The sequence below is a fragment of the Gasterosteus aculeatus genome, chromosome 11 (assembly GCF_964276395.1).
Source record: "Gasterosteus aculeatus chromosome 11, fGasAcu3.hap1.1, whole genome shotgun sequence".
NCBI classification, from domain to species: domain Eukaryota; kingdom Metazoa; phylum Chordata; class Actinopteri; order Perciformes; family Gasterosteidae; genus Gasterosteus; species Gasterosteus aculeatus.
Window position 1 is genome coordinate 10,710,024 of NC_135699.1, and position 22,636 is coordinate 10,732,659.

Here is a 22,636-nt window from a genome sequence, read left to right on the forward strand (position 1 = left end):
TCGCTCAAAAATATTGACTAAAGCTGCTTAAGGCTTTCGGGATCTCTGACGCCATATGTGTGTTAAGCCTCGGCTTCTGAATGGAAAAAATAGCCATTATGATAGAGCGGTTTTTGTTGTTCAAATGGGACAGAAGACTGTTACAGCAAATAACTTTTGGAAATGACCTCTTTTCATAACCACATGCTATTAAATGACAAGGAAAAAGAATAATACATAATCAGCTCACAAAAGTCAACTTTATTGCACCTTCATAGCCATCAACTATAGTGTGGCAGGAGCCCCTTTCATTATGAAAGGTCTCCTGCCTGGTCAGAAAAAGGTGGTGCAAAATTTAGAGCCATCAATGCAAACATGTGAATCGTCCATTCACAAAGATAAATGTTCCTCTGTGTCAGTTTGAGAGTGACTCCCCATGTTGATTTCACAGCCCACAAACACGTCCTGTGGAAATGAGACAGTCCTAGTCTCTACAGTGACACAGGGAACCTCTTGACAACAGAACACGCTCACAAATGATCGAACACATTTGCAGATTAATTGTCAAGTTAACATCCACCAACTGATCCAGGTATTAGTAGCACATTAAAGAATCATCGTCTTTTCATCTTTAAATTATATATATTTATAACACTAAATCCTACATCTTTTTATAGCCAATTCAAGGCAACATCTCTAGAATGAAAAAGAAATGCATGAGCAAATCTTTACAGCGTTGAAGGGGAAACGGCACAAGATGGACTGTACAGGCTTCCACGCTGGACAAGCAGTTTGTCATAACATTGGTTCCTCTACGCATCTGTGCCCGGATCGGTGAGAGACGATCTCATGGTGTCCACACCTGAAATGCTTTAGTATAAAACAGTTTCTACAGGATGTACAAGATGTAAAATGTCAGTCCCCCGGGGGAGGGACTAATCGAACATGAACCGGGGAGTTGGATCATTGATGGAGTTGGGATGCAGGATGTCTGGGTTCCTGAGTCTTAGCCCAGTTTCCAGGTGACCAGCATGAACATCAGTAAATTGCATAGAGATAGAAGATACAAGAGAGAGAGAGGGGGTGGGGGGGGGGGGGGGGGGGGGCATTGGGCATGTGGCAGTCCCATCCCAAACACGGCTCCTGAAGTATAAAATGTGACCCTCCTCTTTCCCGCAAAAAAAAAAAAAAAAAGGCATAACCAAAAGAAAAACAAAAATTCGCCATAGCCATTTTTAGAACCAATTTAGACATACGTCTTTAGAGGGGAAAGTGGCAATTTTAAGCATAATTTTTCACCAAAATAAAGGCAAGATGTGGTTCTTAAAAACGAGCCACGCGGCAGAGGCACTGCTGCAAAATAAAGACAGCAGATAAGAATAAAAGAGGAAAATCAGTTATTAAAAAAATAACATGTTCTAATTATTAAATTATTTCACGTCTTTGAAATTTGGAGTAGAATAATTTCAGGGTACGGTTAAAAAAACCTTTTCATTCTCAAATATATGACTCTGAATATCTGCTTTGTCAGTCAAAGCATGGCAGGTATACTTTATCTCATAAGGTCACAGGTCAAGATCGTTTGGGCAACGGCTCATAGGGTGCCAGCATAAATATTTGTTTGGCATGGAGGTGTCGGGGTCTCAGGTAAATATTGCATGCAGAGAGAAGCTTGAGCCGTCTGGTATTTGAATTAAAAAGCCAGAAGAAGACATTTCATGTTTGTTGCTAATGGAGATAAAAGGGTCCGTCTGACTGCCAGTATCCTGCTTCGGAACTTCTTATTTCAGGAATTAAAACATAAAAAGGAAAACAAAAAAGAAAAAGTACAGACATTTGGTATACAGTATTGTTGTCTATTTCCAATCAGCACAACCTCAACAGCTTCTCATCGACGGACTCCAAAACCCCGCTTTCCTCCAGGTGTCACAGACCACTTGCTTCGCCGGTCCTGGATCTTCTGGAAGATGCTGCCGTTATTTCTCCACTTCTCTTTCTTATAGTTTTTCATTTTCTTTACCTGTTCATTTGAACAAAACAGAAGTTACGGTTCAGGGACAGTGAGCTTAGCCTAAGGTTTAACGGACACAAACACTTTGATTCAATACATTATTCTCATCTACTTTTTGTACTCTCACCTTTCCCCTATCAAAGTCTTCATCCCACTCATCGATCACAGTGTCACACCTGGCGTGGCGGACATCTTCAGCCGCGTCTCTACTGATAGCAGAGACCTCTCCGTCCCAACTGAGGACTAGAGAAGACAAAAACAACAACTATAAAACACATACAAAAACATATTTCTGCTGCAAATTGTCAAAGAAATGATCCAAGTCACGTGTGTGCATGTGCGAGTCTCACCGCTGGCTCCGTAGGCTTTGTCTGAGGAGTTTCTGAGCAGCTCCTCCACCACCCCACTAGTCTTCTTCCCGTCCCAGCCCACAGGAGTCGGGGCGTCTCCCGATCCACTTCCATCAGCCGCGGGCCCCCGGCTGCGCTTGAAGCCGTCCTTCACGTGGCTGTCCCAAACTACCACTTTGGCTGGATGGAAAACAATGGAAGGTAGAAAAATAAATAAATACATTTAAAAAAGGAAATCTGGAATCCTTTAATTGCAATAGACCATGTTCTCTTGGAGAGTGGTGAAAGGAATGGGGACATTAATGAAGCTGTGGTGGCGCAGCGGTTATTGGCAGATGGCTCTAATCAATGCAGACGGGCATTGTGTCTTGTGTTGGCATAGAAACCAGCTTGCCTATTTCTCACTGCAGTTTACGCTGTATGGCTGCATGTGTAATATTGCTGTGAGTGTGCTCGCATACCTAGACCGTGTTTCCTTACTACGCCGTTTTCTGTGGGGTTCTTTTTGGAGGGGGGCTCCGCTGCTTCGGGCTCCTCGCTCTGCCCGTCGGAGCATCGCCTGCTCTCCTCCCACAGTCGAACCTCTTCTTTTAGCCGCTTCTTTTTCTTCTTCTTCCCCTTAGATTCCTTTTTCAATGTTTCCAAATCTCCCGTATCATTCGGAGTGGCGGCGATCTTCGTCTCAGAAGTGCTGATGGGGGGGGAAAGGCGTGGTGAATTTATTGCGCCGCGCTGCTTTGTTAGAGCTACTAGAAGTCAACTGGCTGTTACACACAAAGTTTTATCTCCCGGTCTAAAAATTCCACATTTTGGACAAAAATGTCCATCAGTTCCACCCACCTTTCTGGTGCAGAGCACGCTGAAGTCGTCCCCTGCAGAACCTCCACCAGCTGTTTTTTCTTTTTCTTCTTCTTCTTCTTCGATTTGAAAGATTCCCTTCCCTGTTCTTCCTGACTCGACTCCTGCTGCGTTGGGGGTGCGGAAGCCGACTGGGGTTTTGGCTCGGACTGTTCTGTACCTGGATGCGACGTTAGACTCCATATGCCGCCCTGACACCAATCCTCTTCCTGGTTTGATGTGTCTAGATGGGACGGGACACACTCCCTTTCCTCAACTGTCCCTCCGTCTTCGAGCTCCGTCTTTCGCCTTTTCTTTTTCTTCCTGCGCTTGTTCTCGTTGGCCGATTCCGGGGGCTGGGTCTGCACCACCGGAGCCGGGGAAGCCTCTGGCTCTGGGTCAGCCTCTGGCTCTGGGTCAGCCTCCACCTCGGAATGGCGCCGCTTCTTTTTCTTCTTCTTCTTCTTCTTCCTTTCGTCGAGCGTTTGAGCGCTGTTGAGGTCTGGTTCTTGGACCACGTGGCTGAGGTTGTTGGAAGACTTGGGGCTCTTGGGGCCGGCGCTGTGAAGCCCGTTGGTCTTAATAGAAAGGCCGGCGTGTTGTTTTTGCAGTGAGGAGGGAAGGGACTGTTTCTGAGGGCTCTGCTGTTTGAAGGATCCACTTGAGTGGGCAAAAGGCGATGACTGGACTTTAGGTGAATGGAATGGACCAGCTCTGAGGAGACGACAAAAGAAAAATATCTGGATTTACCCGGACGATTTGCGCTTGAGGAAGACAGACCTGCATTTCCTGGGCACTGTGTGTGTGTGTGTGTGTGTGTGATGTTCATACCTGTGAGTGTGACTAGGTGAGGCGGAGGTGAAGGGGTTAAGTTGATTGTGATGCGTGGGGTCACTGGACAGCTGGCGCGGCGAAGAGGGCGGAGCATCAATGCTGCTCGGTCTCCGGCTGCGAGCCTGCAGTTATCGACATAAATAAAAACTTGGTGGTCTAAAAAAAAAAAAATAGCCATGAATGTGACAAAAATAACAATCCAAAAAAAAAAAAAAAAAAAAGGAATGACGGGAAAAGATGGAGGGAGGAAACAAAAAGGAGAGGGTATGGCAGAGAAGAATTAGAAATGGTTAGAAAAAAAGAACAAACTGAAAGAAGACGACGACAAACTCTAAACAAGTGCTACCATGTGGTTGATTAGACGGGACACCGGAGAAGTTACACATTACACACAGGAGAGAATCTAACGAGAAAAGGAGGGTTTACTTGCCTTGATTAAACTACTAACTGAAATCAAGGGTCAAATCTGGACTAGCAGTGTCGAGTGAGGCAACAGGAAACCAACGTGTGAGCTTTCACTAAGACCGGAGGCGCTGCTGCTGCGGCGGCGGCGGCGGCTGTGGACGGGTATGAAGTTCACCTTCTTGGCGGAGAGGGCCAGCTTCTTGGCCGGCGGCGGCGACATGGCGCTGGTGGCTTCGGACGTGATGTTGTTGAGAGCCGGGGATTTTATCTTCGCCGTCTTCTGCTCCTCCGCGCTTTTGGCCGGAGACGCCACGCCGTTGGAGCCTTTCCGCGGGGTGGAGGGAGTCTCTCCCGCTGGCGCACTCCTGGCACCCGCCGAGTCCTGGCACGAAAACAAAAACAAAAAAGGCAACCAGGCCGCGGTCACGCTTCTGCGCAGCTTGATAAATCACATCGTGAAAGTGTGCAATATGAATAGTTAGTAAGCATCTTGAAGACACACTAGGTTTTAAGTTTTCATGATATCATCAGATGAGTAAAAATACGTCCATCACACTGCAAATTCTTACCTTCGAGTCGGTGGTGTCGGCAGAAGAAGAGTCAGACAAAGACTTGTACGAGGTAGACGCCGACATGCCCCTTCCCTCGCCACCTTGCTTTTTGTCTCCCTCCGCCCTGCCCACCCCGTTGTTGGCGGGCGGCGCGGCGGCGATGCCCCGGGACGCCGGCCCCTGCCCCTGGGGAGATGGCTTCTTCAGCTTCTTGAAGGGCTCCTCGATGACCGCGGGCCCACCGGGCAGCTTCGGCGGGCCGTTGGAGGAGGACGCCCAGCTGGAGAGTCTGGGCTGTGGCGGAGCGCTCACCCCGTTCCTGGCAAAGGGCAGGCCCAGGCCGCCATCCACGGACTGGATCTTACGCAGCTGCGCGGGCTCGAGTTTCTGAAAAGAGGAGCGTTGTAATGAGGATCCCTGGTACGCATCAACACAAACGGCGAGAGCGAGCGGGGGGTGGGGGGAGGGAGGTCAGCTGGAGTTTTACCTTGGTGACTTGCGGCGAGGAGAGGGGCCCGTTCAGGTTGGCCCTCCTTATCTGTTCAGAGGACACGCTGTTCTTCCCAGAATGCAACATGCCGTGCTTGGCGGTCTGTCCATCTGCGTTTTTCTTGCTTTCGGGGATCCTGCGACGACACAAATACAGACTCTGCTTTATTTAATTATGGATCCAGGCAACGTCTTGTTTGATCTCACGCGCCTCACCTCAGATAGAAAAGCACGTAAGCCTGCTGGTTCAAGACCACTTTGATGTTACTACAGTGCACCATTGAATCATTCATTTGGTACCACTGTCCGTTGCTTGCCTAAGAAGAAACAACAAAGAGATTAAAAAACACTTTCAAAATGGAGCAGGGTGTGAAATGTATTAAATCTTTATTGATTTACGCCCGACCACACTACCAACAAGCTGCTCTTTCTAATCTCATCGCAGCTCACCTCAAGGGGTTTTTTCCTCAGATCTTGACGTGCGTATTGCAGCTCGTCTTACCTTCACGTAGCAGTAGTAGTGGCCAGCGTGACAACTGTAGCCGGAGTGCACCAGAACCGCGTAGAGGCCGTACATGACAGGATCGCCTGAGCTCTGGGACATGTAGGGGCGGATGTTCAGAAATTCTGGGTAGCCGACGTCCTGAAAAAAAAAAAAAATAAATAAAAAGGTCGACGTGAATATGAAATATCCGACAGCTCTTCCCAAACGGTCGATAATGTGAGAATAACTTGTGCACCTTTGTTATTTTCCCCCCGCTGAAGTTGGCGAACCTCTTGAGGGAAAGCGTCAGCACGTTAGACGTCCGATGGACCGTGAAGCGCTTGGTCGCCGGCACCTTCTTTTTGCACCTGTCGAGAATCAAGGATTTGAAATATGAATCATGTTAAAACGAACATGCGCTTTTTCTACGATGCTGCCAGAGGAGATAAAACTACACTTACTTTGCACACATGTAGGCATTCTCCCCACTTAGCATGTCAGGCTTAACAAACAGCTCCAGGGCTCGCACAATATTCGCCGATTGCTGGCAGACAAAAACAGAGGGACACATGGTGTTGCAGAGGAAGGGATAGGACATGTATATTTATTATTTATATAATATTTCCATGGTATTTAAAGTTAGATTGAGATCTTGAGTAACGTACTCGAATCTCCAAAGCGATGTCCAGGTAAGGGTCATATGTGTCTGACACACTTTTACAAATAGAGCACTTCACTGAAAGACACAATTAAAAACAAATGTGATTCTCTTGGGGCCGATTCTGAAGAAACACAATGGTAATGTCATCAATTACAGGACTGTTTCACCCGCCTCCGCTTCACTTCCTGTAAACACAAGAGTGCCAAGAACCTCAGAGCAAATGCCCCTTACTCTCCCATCAAACACGCCTTCATTCATTATTATATTAGCATTATTCTCAATGTTTACATTTCGGATAGGACCATCATAAAATACTCAAAGCTACTGCCTTTTTTGAGAATGCATGTGCGGATTGAACTTAAGATCCCCGAGCACTCGGAGGTAAATGTGTCAAGTATCAATGAGCTGAAAGGTCAATGCAGGTCTTGTCGCTGTCAGTCTAACCGCACGTAATGTGATGTAGAGAAATTTAAAGGATTAATTTGATTTATTTTTGGCGGGTTAGGTAGCAGTTAAGGCCCTTTTGGAATAACATTAGCATTAGTAACAGAAACATCCTGCTACTTTTGAATCTGCATGTGTGAACTTTAGCAGGCCGCTTTAGGCATATTGTATATTTTGTGAACACCAACATTGGTTTAGTCTGATGGGCGACTGATCAATACGCAATACCAAAAGCAACATATATAGAAAGTCACAAAAAGTGCACAGCTGTGGAGGTTTTCTCCTTCTTTCTTTCTGGGGGAATGCGTTACCTCTTGACCTGAGGTAGCCTCCAAAGATCTGGTGCACCAACGTGGTCGCCTGGGTCTGCCGGTCAAGCCTACAGACGGGAAGAAAAATCAAAAAAGACATTCAGGGAAGAAAAAAAGAAAACGAGACATCTATTTTCTGCCGCTTGAGCCAAAGCGGCAGCAGCTTAAGCAAGAAAGAGTCTGGTGCAAAAGGCACAAAACATCCTTCAGCGCTTTACTCCGAGCTGCTGCCTGACATTCTGCTGACTGCTCGCTGAGAGTTTCAGCGCTCCTGAAGAGCCAGCGTAGAGCCTTACTTGGGGTAGCCGTTGAGACAGGCTTTCTGCATGGCGTCGATGGTGTAGCGCAAAAACTCATGGGCGTCCTCTTGGCTCCCAAAGCGAAAATGCCGGGCTATTTCTATGGGAGACAAGAGCAGGTTAGATGTTATCTTTGTGCTCTGCACAAGAGCACCGGCATTCACATACATTTAGGGCTTTCTTACAATCTTCCATGCGTAGCTACTTTAATTACTGAAGTCATTGCATGAATGGTTGACATCAAATGCTCTGACAGCTAATGTTACTAATGTACTCGTCAATAAAGGAAAACGGGCCCGTCTGTATTTCTAAAGGCATTCAGAGTAGCCGGTGTATTGCGGCTTCGATTAGTCAGGGTGCTTAAAATGACGCTCGTGCCTCTCGTAAGCGGCGCGCAGTCACTTAGTGACTTTGTCTAAAAGCCTCACATGAGAGAGACTGTTGCTCTAAACCCTTTGCCTCCGCCGTCAATTCCTAACAGCAATATGGGAAAGTGTTAGCCGCTGGGATAATGAGCTCACCCCCACATCCTCACATTCCCAGCATCGCATCCCGGCGTATTAACGACTCAGTGAGTCACACTTGACTGGCAGAGAGGAGTAACACACTCTGCTCCGATGACCTGTTCAGGGCCCTTCTCAGAAATGAGGGAGCCAGATGTTGCTGTAACCCCTTTTGACGACATTGACCAGTTTTCTTTTTTTTTTTTAGGGAGGGGGGAGGTCACGAGCGAGTCAGATCTTTTTCATTTTCATTACGTGCTTTCACGTCAGGGAAGGGACGAGCGACTGGCTTTGACGAATTTAAAGAGAAACCCTAAAAGAAAAGAAAGCGCATCGCTCGTTCCTGCATTACAAGGAAGGGAAAAGCTGAACTGTACATTTTTGTGCTAAAGCTGCTCAGCCCGCAGTCACAAGGAGACAGAGAGGGCATTGGGGAGGGGTGAACGGGGGGGGATAGAGGTAGAAAAAAGAAGAAAAAAAGACGCAGGAGGGGGGGGCATGATTGCAGCAGCACATCAGGACGAAGCAGGGAGGCAGGCAGGTAGTGGGTGGGGGAGGGGGAGGCTCCTGTGAAACTACAGCACCTCGGCGCGTCCCGGTGCGCCTCACACTTCGCTACTCTCCACACGGGGGCTCAGACGCACGCGGCCCCCTTCGCACTGCAGCGAGTGGCCCCGTACCGCAGCCGCCACACCAAGAATCGGGCATCCGTGACTCGAGACACGACCTGCGTCCAGGCTCACGGGCACAGACCTGCTCAGGCAAAAAGAAAAATTCATCTTAAATCTTACTTTTCAGATCTCTGATGAAGGAGACGGGCTTGATGGCGTTGGCCGTGTTGGCGAAGGCTTGGATGATGTGGTTCTGCATGATGCAGATCATGCAGAAGCCCGACTGGTGACCTTGAACACAGGCAAGGACGAGAATATCAGAGTCACTCGGGGGGATTGAAGAGCAGCAACGTGTTCTTGTGACAGTACTGGGATCCAGAATGTGAAGCCCCACTGCTCATTAAACACGATGATGTTCCGTTGAAACACAATAAAATGTTTTATAAAACAAAGAAAGTCGAATTAGGCTAATTGAATTCATAGATATGTGTGTGTGATGGTTGTGGAGACTCTTTTCTGGCGGTTTTCCACTCATAACATTGTGGGCAAATCAAAGCCTTTAAAAAAAAAAAAAAAAGCTTTAGTACTGTAAAACAATATTTGATAAGATATTTGATAAAAGGGCCACTTACTCTAGGCTTAGAAATATATATAATTTAGGGTACTTACTAATTTACAATACCACTTATAGCCCTGAAACGGAGGCCAGTGAATCTTCGCTTTATTGGTTTGGAAGAACAGATAAGTCAGTAAATCACAGACCGCTGAATGTTTCTGTTGTGCAAACAAACCGGCCAAACTGAAGCAGCTGGGTTTTTTTTTTTGCTTCTTCGGCTGCTTTGGGTTGCAATCCAGGCGTTTTTTCCAGCCACGTGCATCTGCACACGCCGCTTTACAGTACTTTTAAAAACCACGTGGGTTCGCGCAGCGTTAAGAACAATACGACTCAAAATACTCACAGGCGCGGCTGTGCTCCTTGGACAGCAAGTAGTTGGCGAGTGGCGGGGTGTAGGTGAGACACTGCACCGTGGAGTTGAGGAAGCAGGTGTTCCCCAGGTTGTGGAGACCGGCTCCCACCCTGTACACACCCTCCCACTTGAGGGCGAGCTTGCTGCCCGGGAAGAGCATCTTCTGTGGTGCCGGGATGCCGTCGCTCTGGCCGCTGACCGTGTTCTCTGAAACTGAGGGACCGGTGCTTTTTATTCTCGTGCGGTTTCCACCGGGACAGCAGCCCCGGAGGCTTTCGTGCACAGCAGCAGGGGGACAGAAGGGAAATTTGGGGGGGGGGGGGGTCCAGGTCTAAAAACTTGCTTACCGTGCCGCTTTATTTGGGCAGGCTCGGTGGCCCTCTGCCCCGCAGCGCCCTCATTCCTGGGGTTGAGGATCACGTACTTGTTCTTCAGGCTGTCCAGTTGATAGGAGAAACCCTTGCTGGCTGGCTCAAACTCGATCTTCTGCAGCAGGACCTTCTTGGCAGAGGAAGCCAAGAGTTTGTTGAGGTCCCCCTCATCGCCCGTCTCCTTTCGTCCAGGTTTTAACGCCTCTTTGAGTTTATCCACAATCGGCATTGTTGGAACATCACTGCAGAGAAGGTTGGATTGAGAGTCGGCGTCAGAACTTGTCACTACGCCAAACATTTCCCCCAAAAGGACCAATCCCATACGATCTTATTAGAAAGACACTATTCGAAACGAACCCAACAGTACGACGACTGGCTTGTTCTATTACTAATATATAATTTAAGTGCTTAATAACGGCCTTTCAAGGCCACACATCATGACGTGGCTCCACGAGAGATATCAGGACCGTGTGCATCCGAGGTGCCAACTGGGTCTTGGCAGCCGTCCCCACGGTTATGAAAGACAGCAGGCTTTGGTAATGTACCGTAGCGAGGGCCGGCGATGAGATTAGAGGACAAACATTAGAGCACATGAGCCGTAAACAGTTCAATGCCAGCAAAAAATTGTTAGCGGTTATTCGGATTGCATTCATGCTTTTTTTTTTTTTATTGTTATCCCCAATTGACATGTGCCTTCAGTAAAGCCATGTGTCATCAAAAGTTATCACCATCATGTTACCAGTGGTATGAGAGCCGTTCAGTCGTCCCCTTTGAGTCTGAGTGGACCAGGAGCATTTCCCTGCAGATAACAACAGCCGTCTGCCAATCAGCCCACAGATGGACCACTGACGGGTCACTTTCTACAAAAAAAAAAAGGCAGCAGCCTGGCGAATCTTGCTCAATGCTGACCGAGGGATGAGTGAATAAATCAGTGTGCCACTGTGATAAGGACGCAGTCGAGACATCATCGAACCAGCCCTGGTTCCTTGTGAGAGCATTACACCGCGAAGACGTTAAAGTAGCACGACACTAAAGCGCCGAAGGCACGGAGCGCTGTGAGAGCCCTGCTCGTCAGAGTGGGCAGTGACGTCAGAGAGAGGGAAGGAGGGCTCGCCATGCATTGTATGCACAAGGGCACAATGACCTTCACGTGCTGCGGATCCGGATAGAAACCATAAATGCTGGAACCCACGGGGACACCGATAACTGCAGGGATGCAACTGATTGACCGGGCGGCAATAGCATTGCATTGACCACAGCAGCTTATTCGCCTTATTGCCCCATTATATAGTAACTAACGTGTACGAAACACACCAAAATATTGATTTTTATGTTTGCGTTTGTAACCTGAACAGTCACGAAAGGGACATTTTTGTTGTTTTATGTTATATGAGCCAGCAGTGATAAGTCAGCCAATAAGTGCTATTGTCCACATGTGTGGTGCAATAGGTCAACTCCAGCTTACATACATTAGAACACACTGTACGCCTCGTTTGGATTTTAAGACGAATGGTTGGATATTTGCAAATTCGAAATCCCAAAAGATGTCACAGATGTGAACCATTTTAAAAAAGGACTTCAAATGGTCCTAATTCCATAGAACACGGTCATCTCACGAGTTCTGCATCCAGGTGCAGCCATTATCTCGAGGTAAACCATTTCCAGCAAATTCTGTGTGTTGCATACGTAATGACCTCTCAATGTGAACATGACCATATGTCTCATTGTCATGTCCTCTCTTGGCACTGGTTCAAAAAAAGAAGCCCATTTCGCTCCTTCTGCTCCTTTCATCTCCTCATAAAACTTGCTTATTTACATCTGTGGAGTTGTCAACATTGGACCCTGCAGGTCAACGTCAGCAAAGAAATCCTATTATCCTCAGGTTCTGACACAGTACAGTTAATAAGAAGATTGGAAAAAACTAAATAGAATAAACGTGTCGGTGTCAAAATATGTTGACTAGTAAAAAGACACCCTGATCCGCATTAACAATTTAGCAACAAATGCATTTTGAAAATGCATCAGACCAATGTCTCTACTGGAGACACCATCTAGACATAAAATAACCATGTGGGCAGACAAAAAAATAGGGACGAAACTATTAGTCGGGTTACTCGATTCAGCTGAAAAAATATGAATAATTTATGAAAATAGTTAAGACATTTTTTCAAGTAAAAGCTAAAACTGTGGCGATTTATGACTGTTCTGTTTTGAAGCATTGTAATGTTTTTTTTCACAGGCTTGCTAACTAAATAGACAGAGTTGCGGGACAAGTCAATGCTTAAATGAACCACAGCATGATAAAAGCTCGGGCTGTTTTCGTACAGTAATAACCAACTCGGTTACAAAAAAGGCAAAAGATGGATTTTATAGGGAGCACCTGAAGGCAGCACAGCTATTGCTGTCACTTCTAAAAAGCTCTGCATGGTTGTTGCTTCGTTAGACAACTAACGTTACCCAAGTTCCCGTTGCGGAGGATCTACAGCTCTGCTGGGTCGCAATTTGTCGTCATCGACTCCACCGGCCGGGGCAAGCCTCCGTACACCAGCCCGGGCCACTCAACGTAGCTTGAATGCTAGGTTGCTAACACCGACCACAGCTAACGGTAATGTCAACTTGGACGGTCCCGCGTTTGGAGACAAAACGTCGTCATTACTTCGATACACATACACCCTTCTGTGTTAGATCGATATTGGTGGTGCGGAGTGGTGACGGTGCCGCGCGTTCTGTCGTTTACGGTATTTTTACGCTGGACGGTAGCAGCAGCAAATTAGCCACCGAGCTAACTTACGTGGCGAGAGCCTCTAGGTTGCAATGTGGGTTAGCATCTCGGCGCCCGGGTGGCTAACACATCCCCAGCAGGCATATCCCGCCTGTTTGTTTCACCACCTTATCTTGTAAATATATGCTAACAGATATTGGCTACACTACAAATGCGTTTTTTTCGCTCACCTTTCGATCAATCGCGTGAAAACGTTGATTGTACAGGAGTCCGTTTCCTCAGCTGTAGCTCTTGGGTCTGGTATTTTCGCCCATGCTGCATTATCAGAGGGCGGGGACAACAATGACTGACAGGGATGAAAGGCCAATCGGAGAGAGGATCACGCCTTAGCTGAAAGGATCAGCCAATCAGAGCTGAGAGTGGCGCAGCTCTGTCGGGAGGAAGCCAAAAGCGGCTTCAGGTCGGCGTTATCACTGGGATACATGAATGGGGTTGTGTAAACAGTTTTTAATGTTATAACAAAGGGCACCAATAAATTGTATGCTGCAGCTATGTTAGTCCTGCATCTCGATGCTTTAAGCATAGCCATTCGCTCAACTTCCATTGATAATTGCTTCCCTCGGTTTAATTCCGGTATTGCTAGTGATTTTTTTTTTAAAGTAGTAGTTCATCATGCTTGCAAATCTCCTACACATTTTAATTTTTAATTCTAATTTAATCGTCGATAATAATGACGATGGAGTCCACTTACAGTAGCATCTGGGAAAACATTGCGGTTGAATTTCATCCTTGCACACATTTAAATGAACGCGGTATCTAGCGGGACTATTTACCGCAATTAACTCAACTAATTTCATAATCGTGAAATCCCCGACGGTCATTGCGATGATTACGTGTTTGGGCACGTGGATGGGCTCGTGAAGGAATGTGTGTGAAATGTCAGATTATGATGTTTCCACTAAGCGGCAGCAGATTGCTCTTTTTAGTGTCACAGTAGTCGATGTCCCTGCCTTTAAGTCTCTTTTAATACTGTGTAAAAACACAGATTATACATGACACTGAGATGTATTTGTTTGTTTATCCTTCTCTTGGCTTCTGCACATTTTGTGCCTGTCTGGGTCCTGTACACAACCAGCAAACAAAGCCATGCTGATTCTTTAATGAAGTTGAGTCTCGTCAATCTGCACACAATAAGCATTGATGTAAAAAAAAAAGAACACATGCAAGATATCTAAACAGGGTTTGACATTTAATGTAATAGTCAAAAGGTACAGTATTGTTTCATGCAAAAGAGCGTCTCAAATGTCTCACGTGAAACCAGCACAAGGCGTCATATTTGAGTACAGTTTCAAATGAAGAACCTTTTTTTACACTCTCATAATAATTATCAAAGTCACATGGCATTTGCTCAACACTTTTCTGGTCATATAAAAGGCTCTGCAAGCAAAGAGATGATTGGTTACAATATCTTAAACCAATCAGTCAGGCCCACAATTGATCTCTTTTTTCTCAACAGAATGTGATGAATCATTTAACCCTCTTAAATAAAATAGGTTCTTACGCTAAAGCATTACAAAGAGGACAGCTGTAATATTAAAAAAAATAAGTACAAAATGGAGGATTCAATCCTCCTTTCCAGAAAAGTTACATTAGAGACAATATGACTGCTCTGACAATTGTGTTCAAAGTGAATTCTTGTCTGTTCAGGATTATTTAAAGAAAACATTAGCATAAGCGCTGATTGTGCTTCATCGAAATAGGTTCGTCACATCAAGGAAAGAAGAAGACGTGTGTATAGTTGGGAATAGTAGTATTATTATTGTGATGGCTCTGCTGTCAAAAATCAGGGCGCCAATTGCCACGTATTATTGTTATTATTATACCTGAACCAACCGATTCAGTGAATTGTTACACTTTGAGCTCTTGGTATTATATTATAGGAATTCTAGTTCACTTAAAAAAATACCTTTTGGCTGACAAGCTAAAAATAGAGAACCAAAACAGCATTACTGATTGTGATGATTATCTGCTTATTTCAGCTGACGGACGAGTGGTTTTTGAGGAAGTGCTTTGGATTTAGGCCTACGAGTTTCTGAAAGTGCTGCAAGACTGTTGATTAAACACATAACGAGTGCTGTAAATTAAAACAACCTCCACACAGAGACCTTATTAACAAAAAAAGGAAGAGGATTTATTTGTGTATTTTTTTTGGTATTTGTATCGCATTATATCTTAGATAAGTTTGGACTGCTGGTCGGCGGTGGAGTTAAGGGTCTTCGATGTCCAGGAAATCCTTTTTGGGTGACGCCTCTCCTCTGTACCAGGCGCAAGAGTCGTCGCTCCTCTTGACGCAGGCAAAGTGTTTGGCCTGCCCTCCGTTGACCGTCCTCTCTATCACCCAGTCCGTCCACAGGCACTCCGCCGGGCCGCTGATCATGCAGGGGATGGAGGTGCAGCGGGTGATCTGAGGGCCGGAGAATGGGCAAACATCAGGGATCCAAATGACAACAAACGGTCCATCTGATGACTTTTTGTTCGCACTCGTATTTCTACCTTGCAATCGCAGCCCATTTCATAGCGCTGGGTCAGGCTCTTCTTCTGGGTGGCGCTCAGGGCCTCCCAGGGATGAATGAAGTCACACAGCGTGACGTGCATCGTCCCGTCAGTCTCCAGTTTGCCTGAAGAGGAAGAGAAGTGCATTCGATGACATGGAGGCCTAACGTGAGACGATGCATTTAAGGGAAAATGGTGATTTGAGACGCGGTAAAAGTTGTACCTGTGATAAGATACTCCTTGCCATCGTTTTCAAGAGTCACCCCGCACAACGCCGAGATGGGAGGCGTGTACACGGCGTCAAAATCCTGGGTGGGACCTTTGAACATCTGACAATTCAAGCAGAGAACAGAGCGTTTAGATTCATATGGCCAAAAAAACAACAACAACGTTTTGACATGAAGACGTCAGCTTTATCCAACACACCTTGATTTGTTTGAGGTCATATTTGATCTGCTTGACGGGGTTTCCATAGATGTCGTTGCCGACGTCAACCGCATGCCTTCCAACCACCTTTGCCTTGATAACTGTGAAGTGAAGAAAAAAAAACAACAACCCACATTTGAATTCGCTGTGATTGAAGACAGAGTTTCAAAGTCATGGAAAAAGCCCACGGGATCCGGGTCTGTCATCTGATTGGGGGCCCTCGGCGTGTTTGCTGCAGTCAGCAACAACACATTGCTGCGGCTTTGGATACGAGGAGCTTGCATGTGCTAGGTACTGGGAAGACAGAGGCAACATGAGTGTTTCATCAGCTGCAATCAGAGGGAGGAATGCGTGCTGCTCCTGGGCCGACGCAGGAGGAAGCCAGTCAGCAATCTTTTGAAAGGGTCTCTCTCTCTCTCTCTCTCTCTCTCTCTCTCTCTCTCTCTCTCTCTCTCTCTCGCACTCTGAGGTTCCAGCTTACAGTTTCAGGGAGCTTTGGACGGGGGGGAAAAAAATATAACGGTTCAAGTGGAAAAACATCATCAGAGGCATACCGACGAGCATTCAAGCTCAAATATCCAGTGTTCCACACAGAAATATGTGCTTAAAAAACATGGCGGTTATTGCATCGTTTGCGGGACTACCTTACATACTAAAATCACATTAAAAAAAAAATCAAGCTTTTGAGCGAAGGCTAATAGCGACAGATTTAATGCTGACCAGATGTTCCGCCTGAAGTCACAGATTAAGTCCCTGCCTTCTCAAAGTTGCAGCTACCGGCTGCTCAGGACCACCGCCAAATAAGATCAAGCCTTTTCATTTGCCCTTTTCATACGATGGAGGTACGGAGCTGCGAGCCACATGTGCCCTAATTTGATGACAATTAGAGGCTTAGAGAACAACTCCTTTTAAGGGTCTAAACACGCGACCCGTAGAAATAGAAACTGTGAAAAAAGGAGAGTGAGTGTGAGTGTGTGTGTGTGTGTGTGTGTGCGTGTGTGCGTGTGTGTGTGTGTGTGCATGGACGGGGAGAGTGATGGAGTGACGAGGGCGGTCGGGTTTTGTCTGTAGCTGGGAAAGGGAAAGGTCACTTGTGCAGGCCGCAAAGCTGCATTGGAGCAACGCAAACAATGACAAACACGCTGTACATGCGCTACTTCACACTAGTAGAGCTGATGGATCTGTTTTTGAGATCCTGCACACAGATCAATCAGCACTACTAGTGTGCTACATTGTTACATTGCATTCGACATGCTGAAAAAAAGAGACTTTCCCCCCCATTAGTGATTTGGGTTTGGCTTAAAAAGACTCCAATGTCAATTACACTGAATCACAACTATATTTGGTTTTCCTTGAGGTGGCATGGTGTGTTTTATTCTAAGGTAATCTATATATGATTTTCTGTGATATAACGTCTGATTCTCAGAAAAATATGAATAGGTTTTCTGGGAATAAAAGAACTAAAATAATCACGGCGCAGAAAACTGGGGACTAAGGGAACTATTTCCTTTTCTAGTTACTAGTTAGTATTGTGATCCTTGAAGTGCTTTGAAAAACAGAAAACGACATGAAAGCAAATACATGTCATGTATTTACAGGGCCTTTACATCCATTAACAAGGTGGTCAGACTAGAGATTTCATTCCAGATTTAAATGGACTCCTTTGCTTTTGCACGTGTCCACAAATCCACCTTTCCATCATCCTTTTCCTTTATTTAAAACAATTCCCAGCTCCATCAGTGCATTATCACAGCTGATGCTTGGGTTTTAATGACTGACAGCACACGGTAGTAGTGGAAGTAACGTTAGAAAACTGGCTTCCATTCAATAACTCAATATCCTTCTTGTTCACAGGTCTACAATCGCAGAGATTTGTGAAATAAAAGTGGAAACTAACGAGCGGAGCATATGACATTCCTCTGCCTCAGCCGAGGACCCACGGGATGGATTTCAATTTATGGGGGGGAAATCTTTTTTCTTTCTTTTTTTGGTTTATGCTCCGTTTTGAGGGCAAACCAATGGAACTACATGTTTACAACCAGAACTGACCTGGTAAAATGTTTATTTTGTCCAATTTATGGAGAGAGAAATAAGTGACTGCTGAGCAGAGGTGCAAACTACACTTTTCTTTTAATCTGACTTTTTCATCATGGATTTTGACCTCCACATCTACCGCTGTTCTTCACTGCATCTTGATGTTGACTCCCACAAGGAGAATACTTCATCAAGTAAAAGCTCTTCTTCAAAAACGGAAGTTTTGGGGGCCCACTAATTTAACGATCCACCACAGATGCCTAGTTTCGGCTGAATTGAACTGTTCTTCCCCATTTTTAAGTTTGTGACGCTGTGACCCCACGTTTATGCAACGCAAGTAGCACTTTCACTTCAGCAAACTATCTGACAGCGCGTAGGGCTTCCTCAAGGCGATGTCTCACCGAGCAGTAACCGCAAGGAAATACCGTTAATCCATGGCAGATGCAATTTTGGCTAAACCCTGACACACAATAGATACTACACTACACGTGCATGTATTGTAGGCATACGTGTCATTTTCCTAAACCTAACCCAGTAGTGTTGATGCCTATAAGCTGAACCAGGGGAAAATACCCGAAGCATCCATCAAAAACCTACTTTGTCCCTCCTCCTACCACCGCCTACTACTATTACTACTACCGCTAAATCAAATGCCGCTTTCTGGCGGAAAACTAAAAGGAAGTACGATATATTTAACTTGGCAGGTTGTAAATGGCCAATTAGGAAATAGACACTCCATTATATTGGGTGTAGGCCAATAACTTTTGAGTTACGGTGCAGAGAAGAGTACACCAGGAACTAAAGTTTCTCTGGCGTGCAGAGCGCAAGCAATGGTTGTCTTTATGTCTAGTTTAGTAAAGAGTCACCTAACCAAATGATGGAAAGCCTTGTTCCCTTCTGTTGTAGTTCTGTTTTGGAAAACTCATGACATGAATTACGTCTCTGTTTCCTTAAGTAAGACAAATGTAATACTTTTTGTGTTTTTATTATTATTAATAATATTGTTATTAGCAGTGGCCGGCTATGCTCTTTTACAACAAATGCTAAAGTTACATTTTCTCCTTAACTAACCAACATCCTTCACGCTTTGTGTGTGTCTTTCGTTATGTGGCTGCCCTTGAATAGAGGCAACTTTTAATTCATCCCAACAAAAAAAGTAAAAGGAACTTCTGATAAATCCGGACTTTCCATTACAGAAAACTATCCGGCGTGACGGATAATGCGGTTTCTTTACCCTCCAGAGTCATGGAATCCAATGGTAAAGAGAAACCTTTGAATAAACTAGCGTCTGTACACATACCACACACGCAGCCAGCCCACAACCAAGAAAAAAGACCCTCAGCAAACCACTAATTCAAATAGCTGCACAGGCTGGTCACTGTTAAGACTCTCTTTAGCTCCAGGCCGGTGTCAAAGGCAGCAACAGGCGGTGTTTTGTAATAGGCAAGAAAAAAAATGAGAGGGAAAATATCAATGTGACCTTTGGGAAAGGGCAAATCAAATTGCCATTTAGCAGTAGTTAAGGAAGTGCACTATAAAGCTCTCAAGTTGAGGATGATCATGTATTTTCTGTATTACTTGATCCGCAGTTCAGTCATCACGATAAAACATGTACAACCACGTCTGAGCTGTTTATCGCACACTGTGTGAGAACAAAAACTCTGATCGGCCTCAATAAACGGGCAACAAAGTGGCAAACATGCTTCTGCAAGCGAGCGTGTAAGAACTGTTTGAAATATTTAACATTTTCAACATTTTCTGTTTCTATTATCACATCGTATTAAGCCCGTTTGAAAATGTCTGTTAGTATTATCAACACATTGTACTTTGGTCCTTTGGTGACTCCAGCCCCCCCCCCCCCCCCCCCCCCCTGTGTGCAGGATAAGCGGTTTGACAATGGAAGGATGGATGGATGTTCTTTGGTCCATTTTTATATAGCAACACATCTTTAAATAAATGTTTAAAGTTCCCTGTCAGTGTTTTACACTTTTATGTGGAGCAATAGTGCTGATGCATTACTGCCGTAGGTGTTTAAGGTTAATTTAGCTAATTCCTACAGTTATACTGTTCATCTGCTGCGATGATACAATAAGCGCTCAGACAAATGTCCCTCTGAGATGTAGTGGAGAAGCAGTATAAAGAAGCACAAAAAGAAAAACACTCACTGGAGTGGAGTTTTTCTTGCATAATTCAATTCCTCCACTGGTTATATGTCTGATTAACCAGATGAGTCGAGACAGAAGGAGGAAAAAGAGGAGGGCAGTGGAAATAAGATGAGCGACATTCCTCCCTCCTTCCCCTATAATTGTAAACACTAGAGTAGGGAAAGTTTCCCTCTTTACAGTTTCTTTCACACACACACACACACACACACAAAAAAAATCAAATACATTAAAAAAAAATCTTATTTTCAAACGAATCGAGACTAAATCTTGATTTTACATCGATTACTCGTGAGTTAACTTACCGACGTCGGAGTTGCAAAACGCCTGCTGAGGATGCGCAGGGGAGCAGCTGCAGGCTTCTGCTATCTCATCCACTCGCCACAGAAACAGGATGACCAGAGTGGCCAGACCACTGTTCGCCGTCCAGGTCATCTCGGAAAACGGTTTAATTTGAGGGGATTTGACGGGGTGGGAAATAAACGAATGCTGAGCAGACTAGAGACACAAGGAAGATGACACCGAAAAACGTCCCCCGATCTAAGCTGCTATAAGACGCCGCCCGTCAGTGGATGAGATGCGCAGGACACGAGAGGGTCGCACTCAGAAAGCTCGGCGGGACTTGTTGCTTCGGGTCGCGCTTCCAACTGCACCGGGATGAGCGGCCAGCCGCGTTTTATGGAGGCGGGCTGGCGGCCGGCTCCTCCCCCCCCCGCCGGGGGCGCAGCCAATGAGCTGCGGCGGCCGCGCGGAGGTCAGAGGCTGCCGGGAGTTGCCTCAGCCGCCCGCCTAACCTCGTCGTCACCTTCTGTCGCAATGCTGTTTGCACGGCGAGGGTGGAGGATCGCGAGTGACCTCGACCGCACGCGCGCACGCATGCACACACGCGCGCACACGTGCACGACTTGACTTTGGACTTTTCCCTTCTCCAGTCCCCGCAGATAACACATATTAATGCAACTTAAACTCAGTTTAAACTTAAATTATAACCTTTCATCGAAAAAAGTTGTTGTCAATGTATAATTGTGTTTATGAAATCAGCAAAATTACTATTTATATAATGGTGATGGATCACAAACAGTGACGCGGTGCTGTTTAATGTGTTAAAAATACATTCAAATTCAATTGTATTCATACAGTGTAATTCATATTCATTCATACATTCATACAGTGTCACAACTGACAAATTTGCCTCAGGGGGCTTCACAACCTGCACAACATACAAAATACTTGTTGATACCTTGATTTGGAGTAAGAAAGAAACGCTCCCCCCTAAATGTATACTCTTCCCAAATAAGTTAGGAAAGTTTCCTTTTAATGCCTCTTTGTGCATTGGATTAGAAGATTGATGCTGTTGTGTATGTTTGGTGAATATGAATCTACAGCCAGCAGCCTGTTATCAGTAACAGTGTAACAGTGTAACGGCCATCACGTCTCTTTTTATCCAAAGCAACTTACATTGCATTTTTGACCCATGGCCTTTCACATTTTTGCCAATTAGGGGAGCAATTAGGGGTTGGAGACATGGAGCAGCCGGCACTCAAACAGCCAACCTTGTGGTTCCTGGTTCCTCTCTGCCCATGCGCCACCGTTGACCCCATTTTAAACAAATAAATAGAGTTAAAATCATACAACCAGCAACTCTAAAGCCAGCTACTGTAATTGACACTCTTGATCTTGTTAGTTTAATCAGTACAACAAACAAGTAAACAAAATAAAATTTGTTGCATTTCAGAGATGATATGATATGTGGTAGGCTGTTTCATCTTCCTGGTTGCTTGGCAACTTCTGAGAGGTAAGAACTAGTTATCCCCCCCACACACACACACAAAGACAACCAGGTTCCCCCCGCTGCTACTTAGCACACAGACGTGACCGTGCTACCAATCACTTCTCCCTCAGGATTTGTTTAATGGAAGTCAATATCTGGACTCTCCTCCATCTGACCTTTTACATTGAGGCGCCCTCTCTGTGGTAACTCTGACCTTTCAACATCTTACCACAGTTGTGAAGACACTATAAGTCGGAACATTTGTATGTAGTTTCCGTATGATTTGTGGTTCTTCCCTTTCTTGTACAAGCCTAATTGTTTGCATCCTTCGGCAACAGCAGAGGGAAGCTGTTAACACAATACTGGCATCTCAGCGTTTGAGTTGAGATGTTTACCTTCGTCAGCAAACAGCAGCTTCTGGCTTTTAGGGAGAAACGTCATCATTTACCTGGATTTTTGTGTCATGCCACTTGAACTTGGTAAATTGGATCTCAACCAACCGTTTACATATATCTATATATCTATATTGTTCCCCAGCTTGCCACCAGCCATGTTTTTTCTCCTGTTTGATGCTGAGCATGTAGTCGGTGTAGTGGTGAATTTGGACATCATTCATTGAAAATAGAGGCAGAACATCTTGCCGTGAGAGCGGTGACTAAAACAGTTCTCACCATTGAAACATTGCTCATTTCAACGTCTCTGTTGACATTCATTTGAACGTTTTTTGGATGATGGCGCGAGTCCTGTCGAGTAATCGTCCGGCCTCATGCAGCCAGGGTCATTTTCAGTAACTGTGAAACACTGTTGGTTTCGGATCATGGAATTAGGAGAGAGCTGGAGGGGGAGGGCAGAGTAGTGAC

General features: G+C 45.5%; 2 protein-coding genes and 1 long non-coding RNA gene across 3 annotated transcripts; 1 reads left to right on the forward strand and 2 right to left on the reverse strand.

The window, feature by feature from the left end:
• Window positions 1-220: 220 nt before the first annotated feature.
• On the reverse strand, window positions 221-13,253 carry usp36 (ubiquitin specific peptidase 36). Its single transcript, XM_040191207.2, has 20 exons — window positions 13,061-13,253; window positions 10,085-10,350; window positions 9,729-9,950; window positions 8,950-9,060; window positions 7,653-7,755; window positions 7,357-7,424; window positions 6,606-6,676; window positions 6,402-6,484; window positions 6,197-6,308; window positions 5,959-6,099; window positions 5,673-5,773; window positions 5,455-5,593; window positions 4,986-5,354; window positions 4,592-4,798; window positions 4,009-4,133; window positions 3,181-3,891; window positions 2,802-3,031; window positions 2,341-2,520; window positions 2,118-2,233; window positions 221-1,999 (listed from the first exon to the last, which is right to left on the reverse strand). The coding sequence occupies exons 2-20, from the start codon at window positions 10,335-10,337 to the stop codon at window positions 1,868-1,870; spliced, it is 3,474 nt and encodes a 1,157-aa protein (XP_040047141.2). The 5' UTR covers window positions 10,338-10,350; window positions 13,061-13,253; the 3' UTR covers window positions 221-1,867.
• LOC120827969 (uncharacterized) lies at window positions 12,550-19,541 on the forward strand. The gene is made up of 2 exons (XR_005713470.2): window positions 12,550-12,713; window positions 17,664-19,541. It is a non-coding gene; the product is annotated as an uncharacterized LOC120827969 (long non-coding RNA).
• Window positions 14,063-20,832, reverse strand: timp2b (TIMP metallopeptidase inhibitor 2b). The gene is made up of 5 exons (XM_040191216.2): window positions 20,311-20,832; window positions 15,810-15,910; window positions 15,607-15,712; window positions 15,384-15,508; window positions 14,063-15,294 (listed from the first exon to the last, which is right to left on the reverse strand). Exons 1-5 carry the CDS (start codon window positions 20,438-20,440, stop codon window positions 15,097-15,099), a joined length of 660 nt encoding a protein of 219 aa, XP_040047150.2. The 5' UTR covers window positions 20,441-20,832; the 3' UTR covers window positions 14,063-15,096.
• Window positions 20,833-22,636: the final 1,804 nt, after the last annotated feature.

Excerpts from the sequence above, each read along its gene's own strand:
- usp36 (XM_040191207.2), bottom strand. The coding sequence starts at position 10,337 with ATGCCGATTGTGGATAAACTCAAAGAGGCGTTAAAACCTGGACGAAAG. Across the intron at positions 6,485-6,605 it reads ACATCGCTTTGGAGATTCGA|CAATCGGCGAATATTGTGCG; the intron begins GTACGTTACTCA and ends TTTGTCTGCCAG. Across the intron at positions 2,521-2,801 it reads AGTAAGGAAACACGGTCTAG|CCAAAGTGGTAGTTTGGGAC; the intron begins GTATGCGAGCAC and ends TTTTCCATCCAG.
- timp2b (XM_040191216.2), bottom strand. The coding sequence starts at position 20,440 with ATGACCTGGACGGCGAACAGTGGTCTGGCCACTCTGGTCATCCTGTTT. Across the intron at positions 15,713-15,809 it reads ATGACCTCAAACAAATCAAG|ATGTTCAAAGGTCCCACCCA; the intron begins GTGTGTTGGATA and ends TTGAATTGTCAG. Across the intron at positions 15,295-15,383 it reads AAATGGGCTGCGATTGCAAG|ATCACCCGCTGCACCTCCAT; the intron begins GTAGAAATACGA and ends TCCGGCCCTCAG.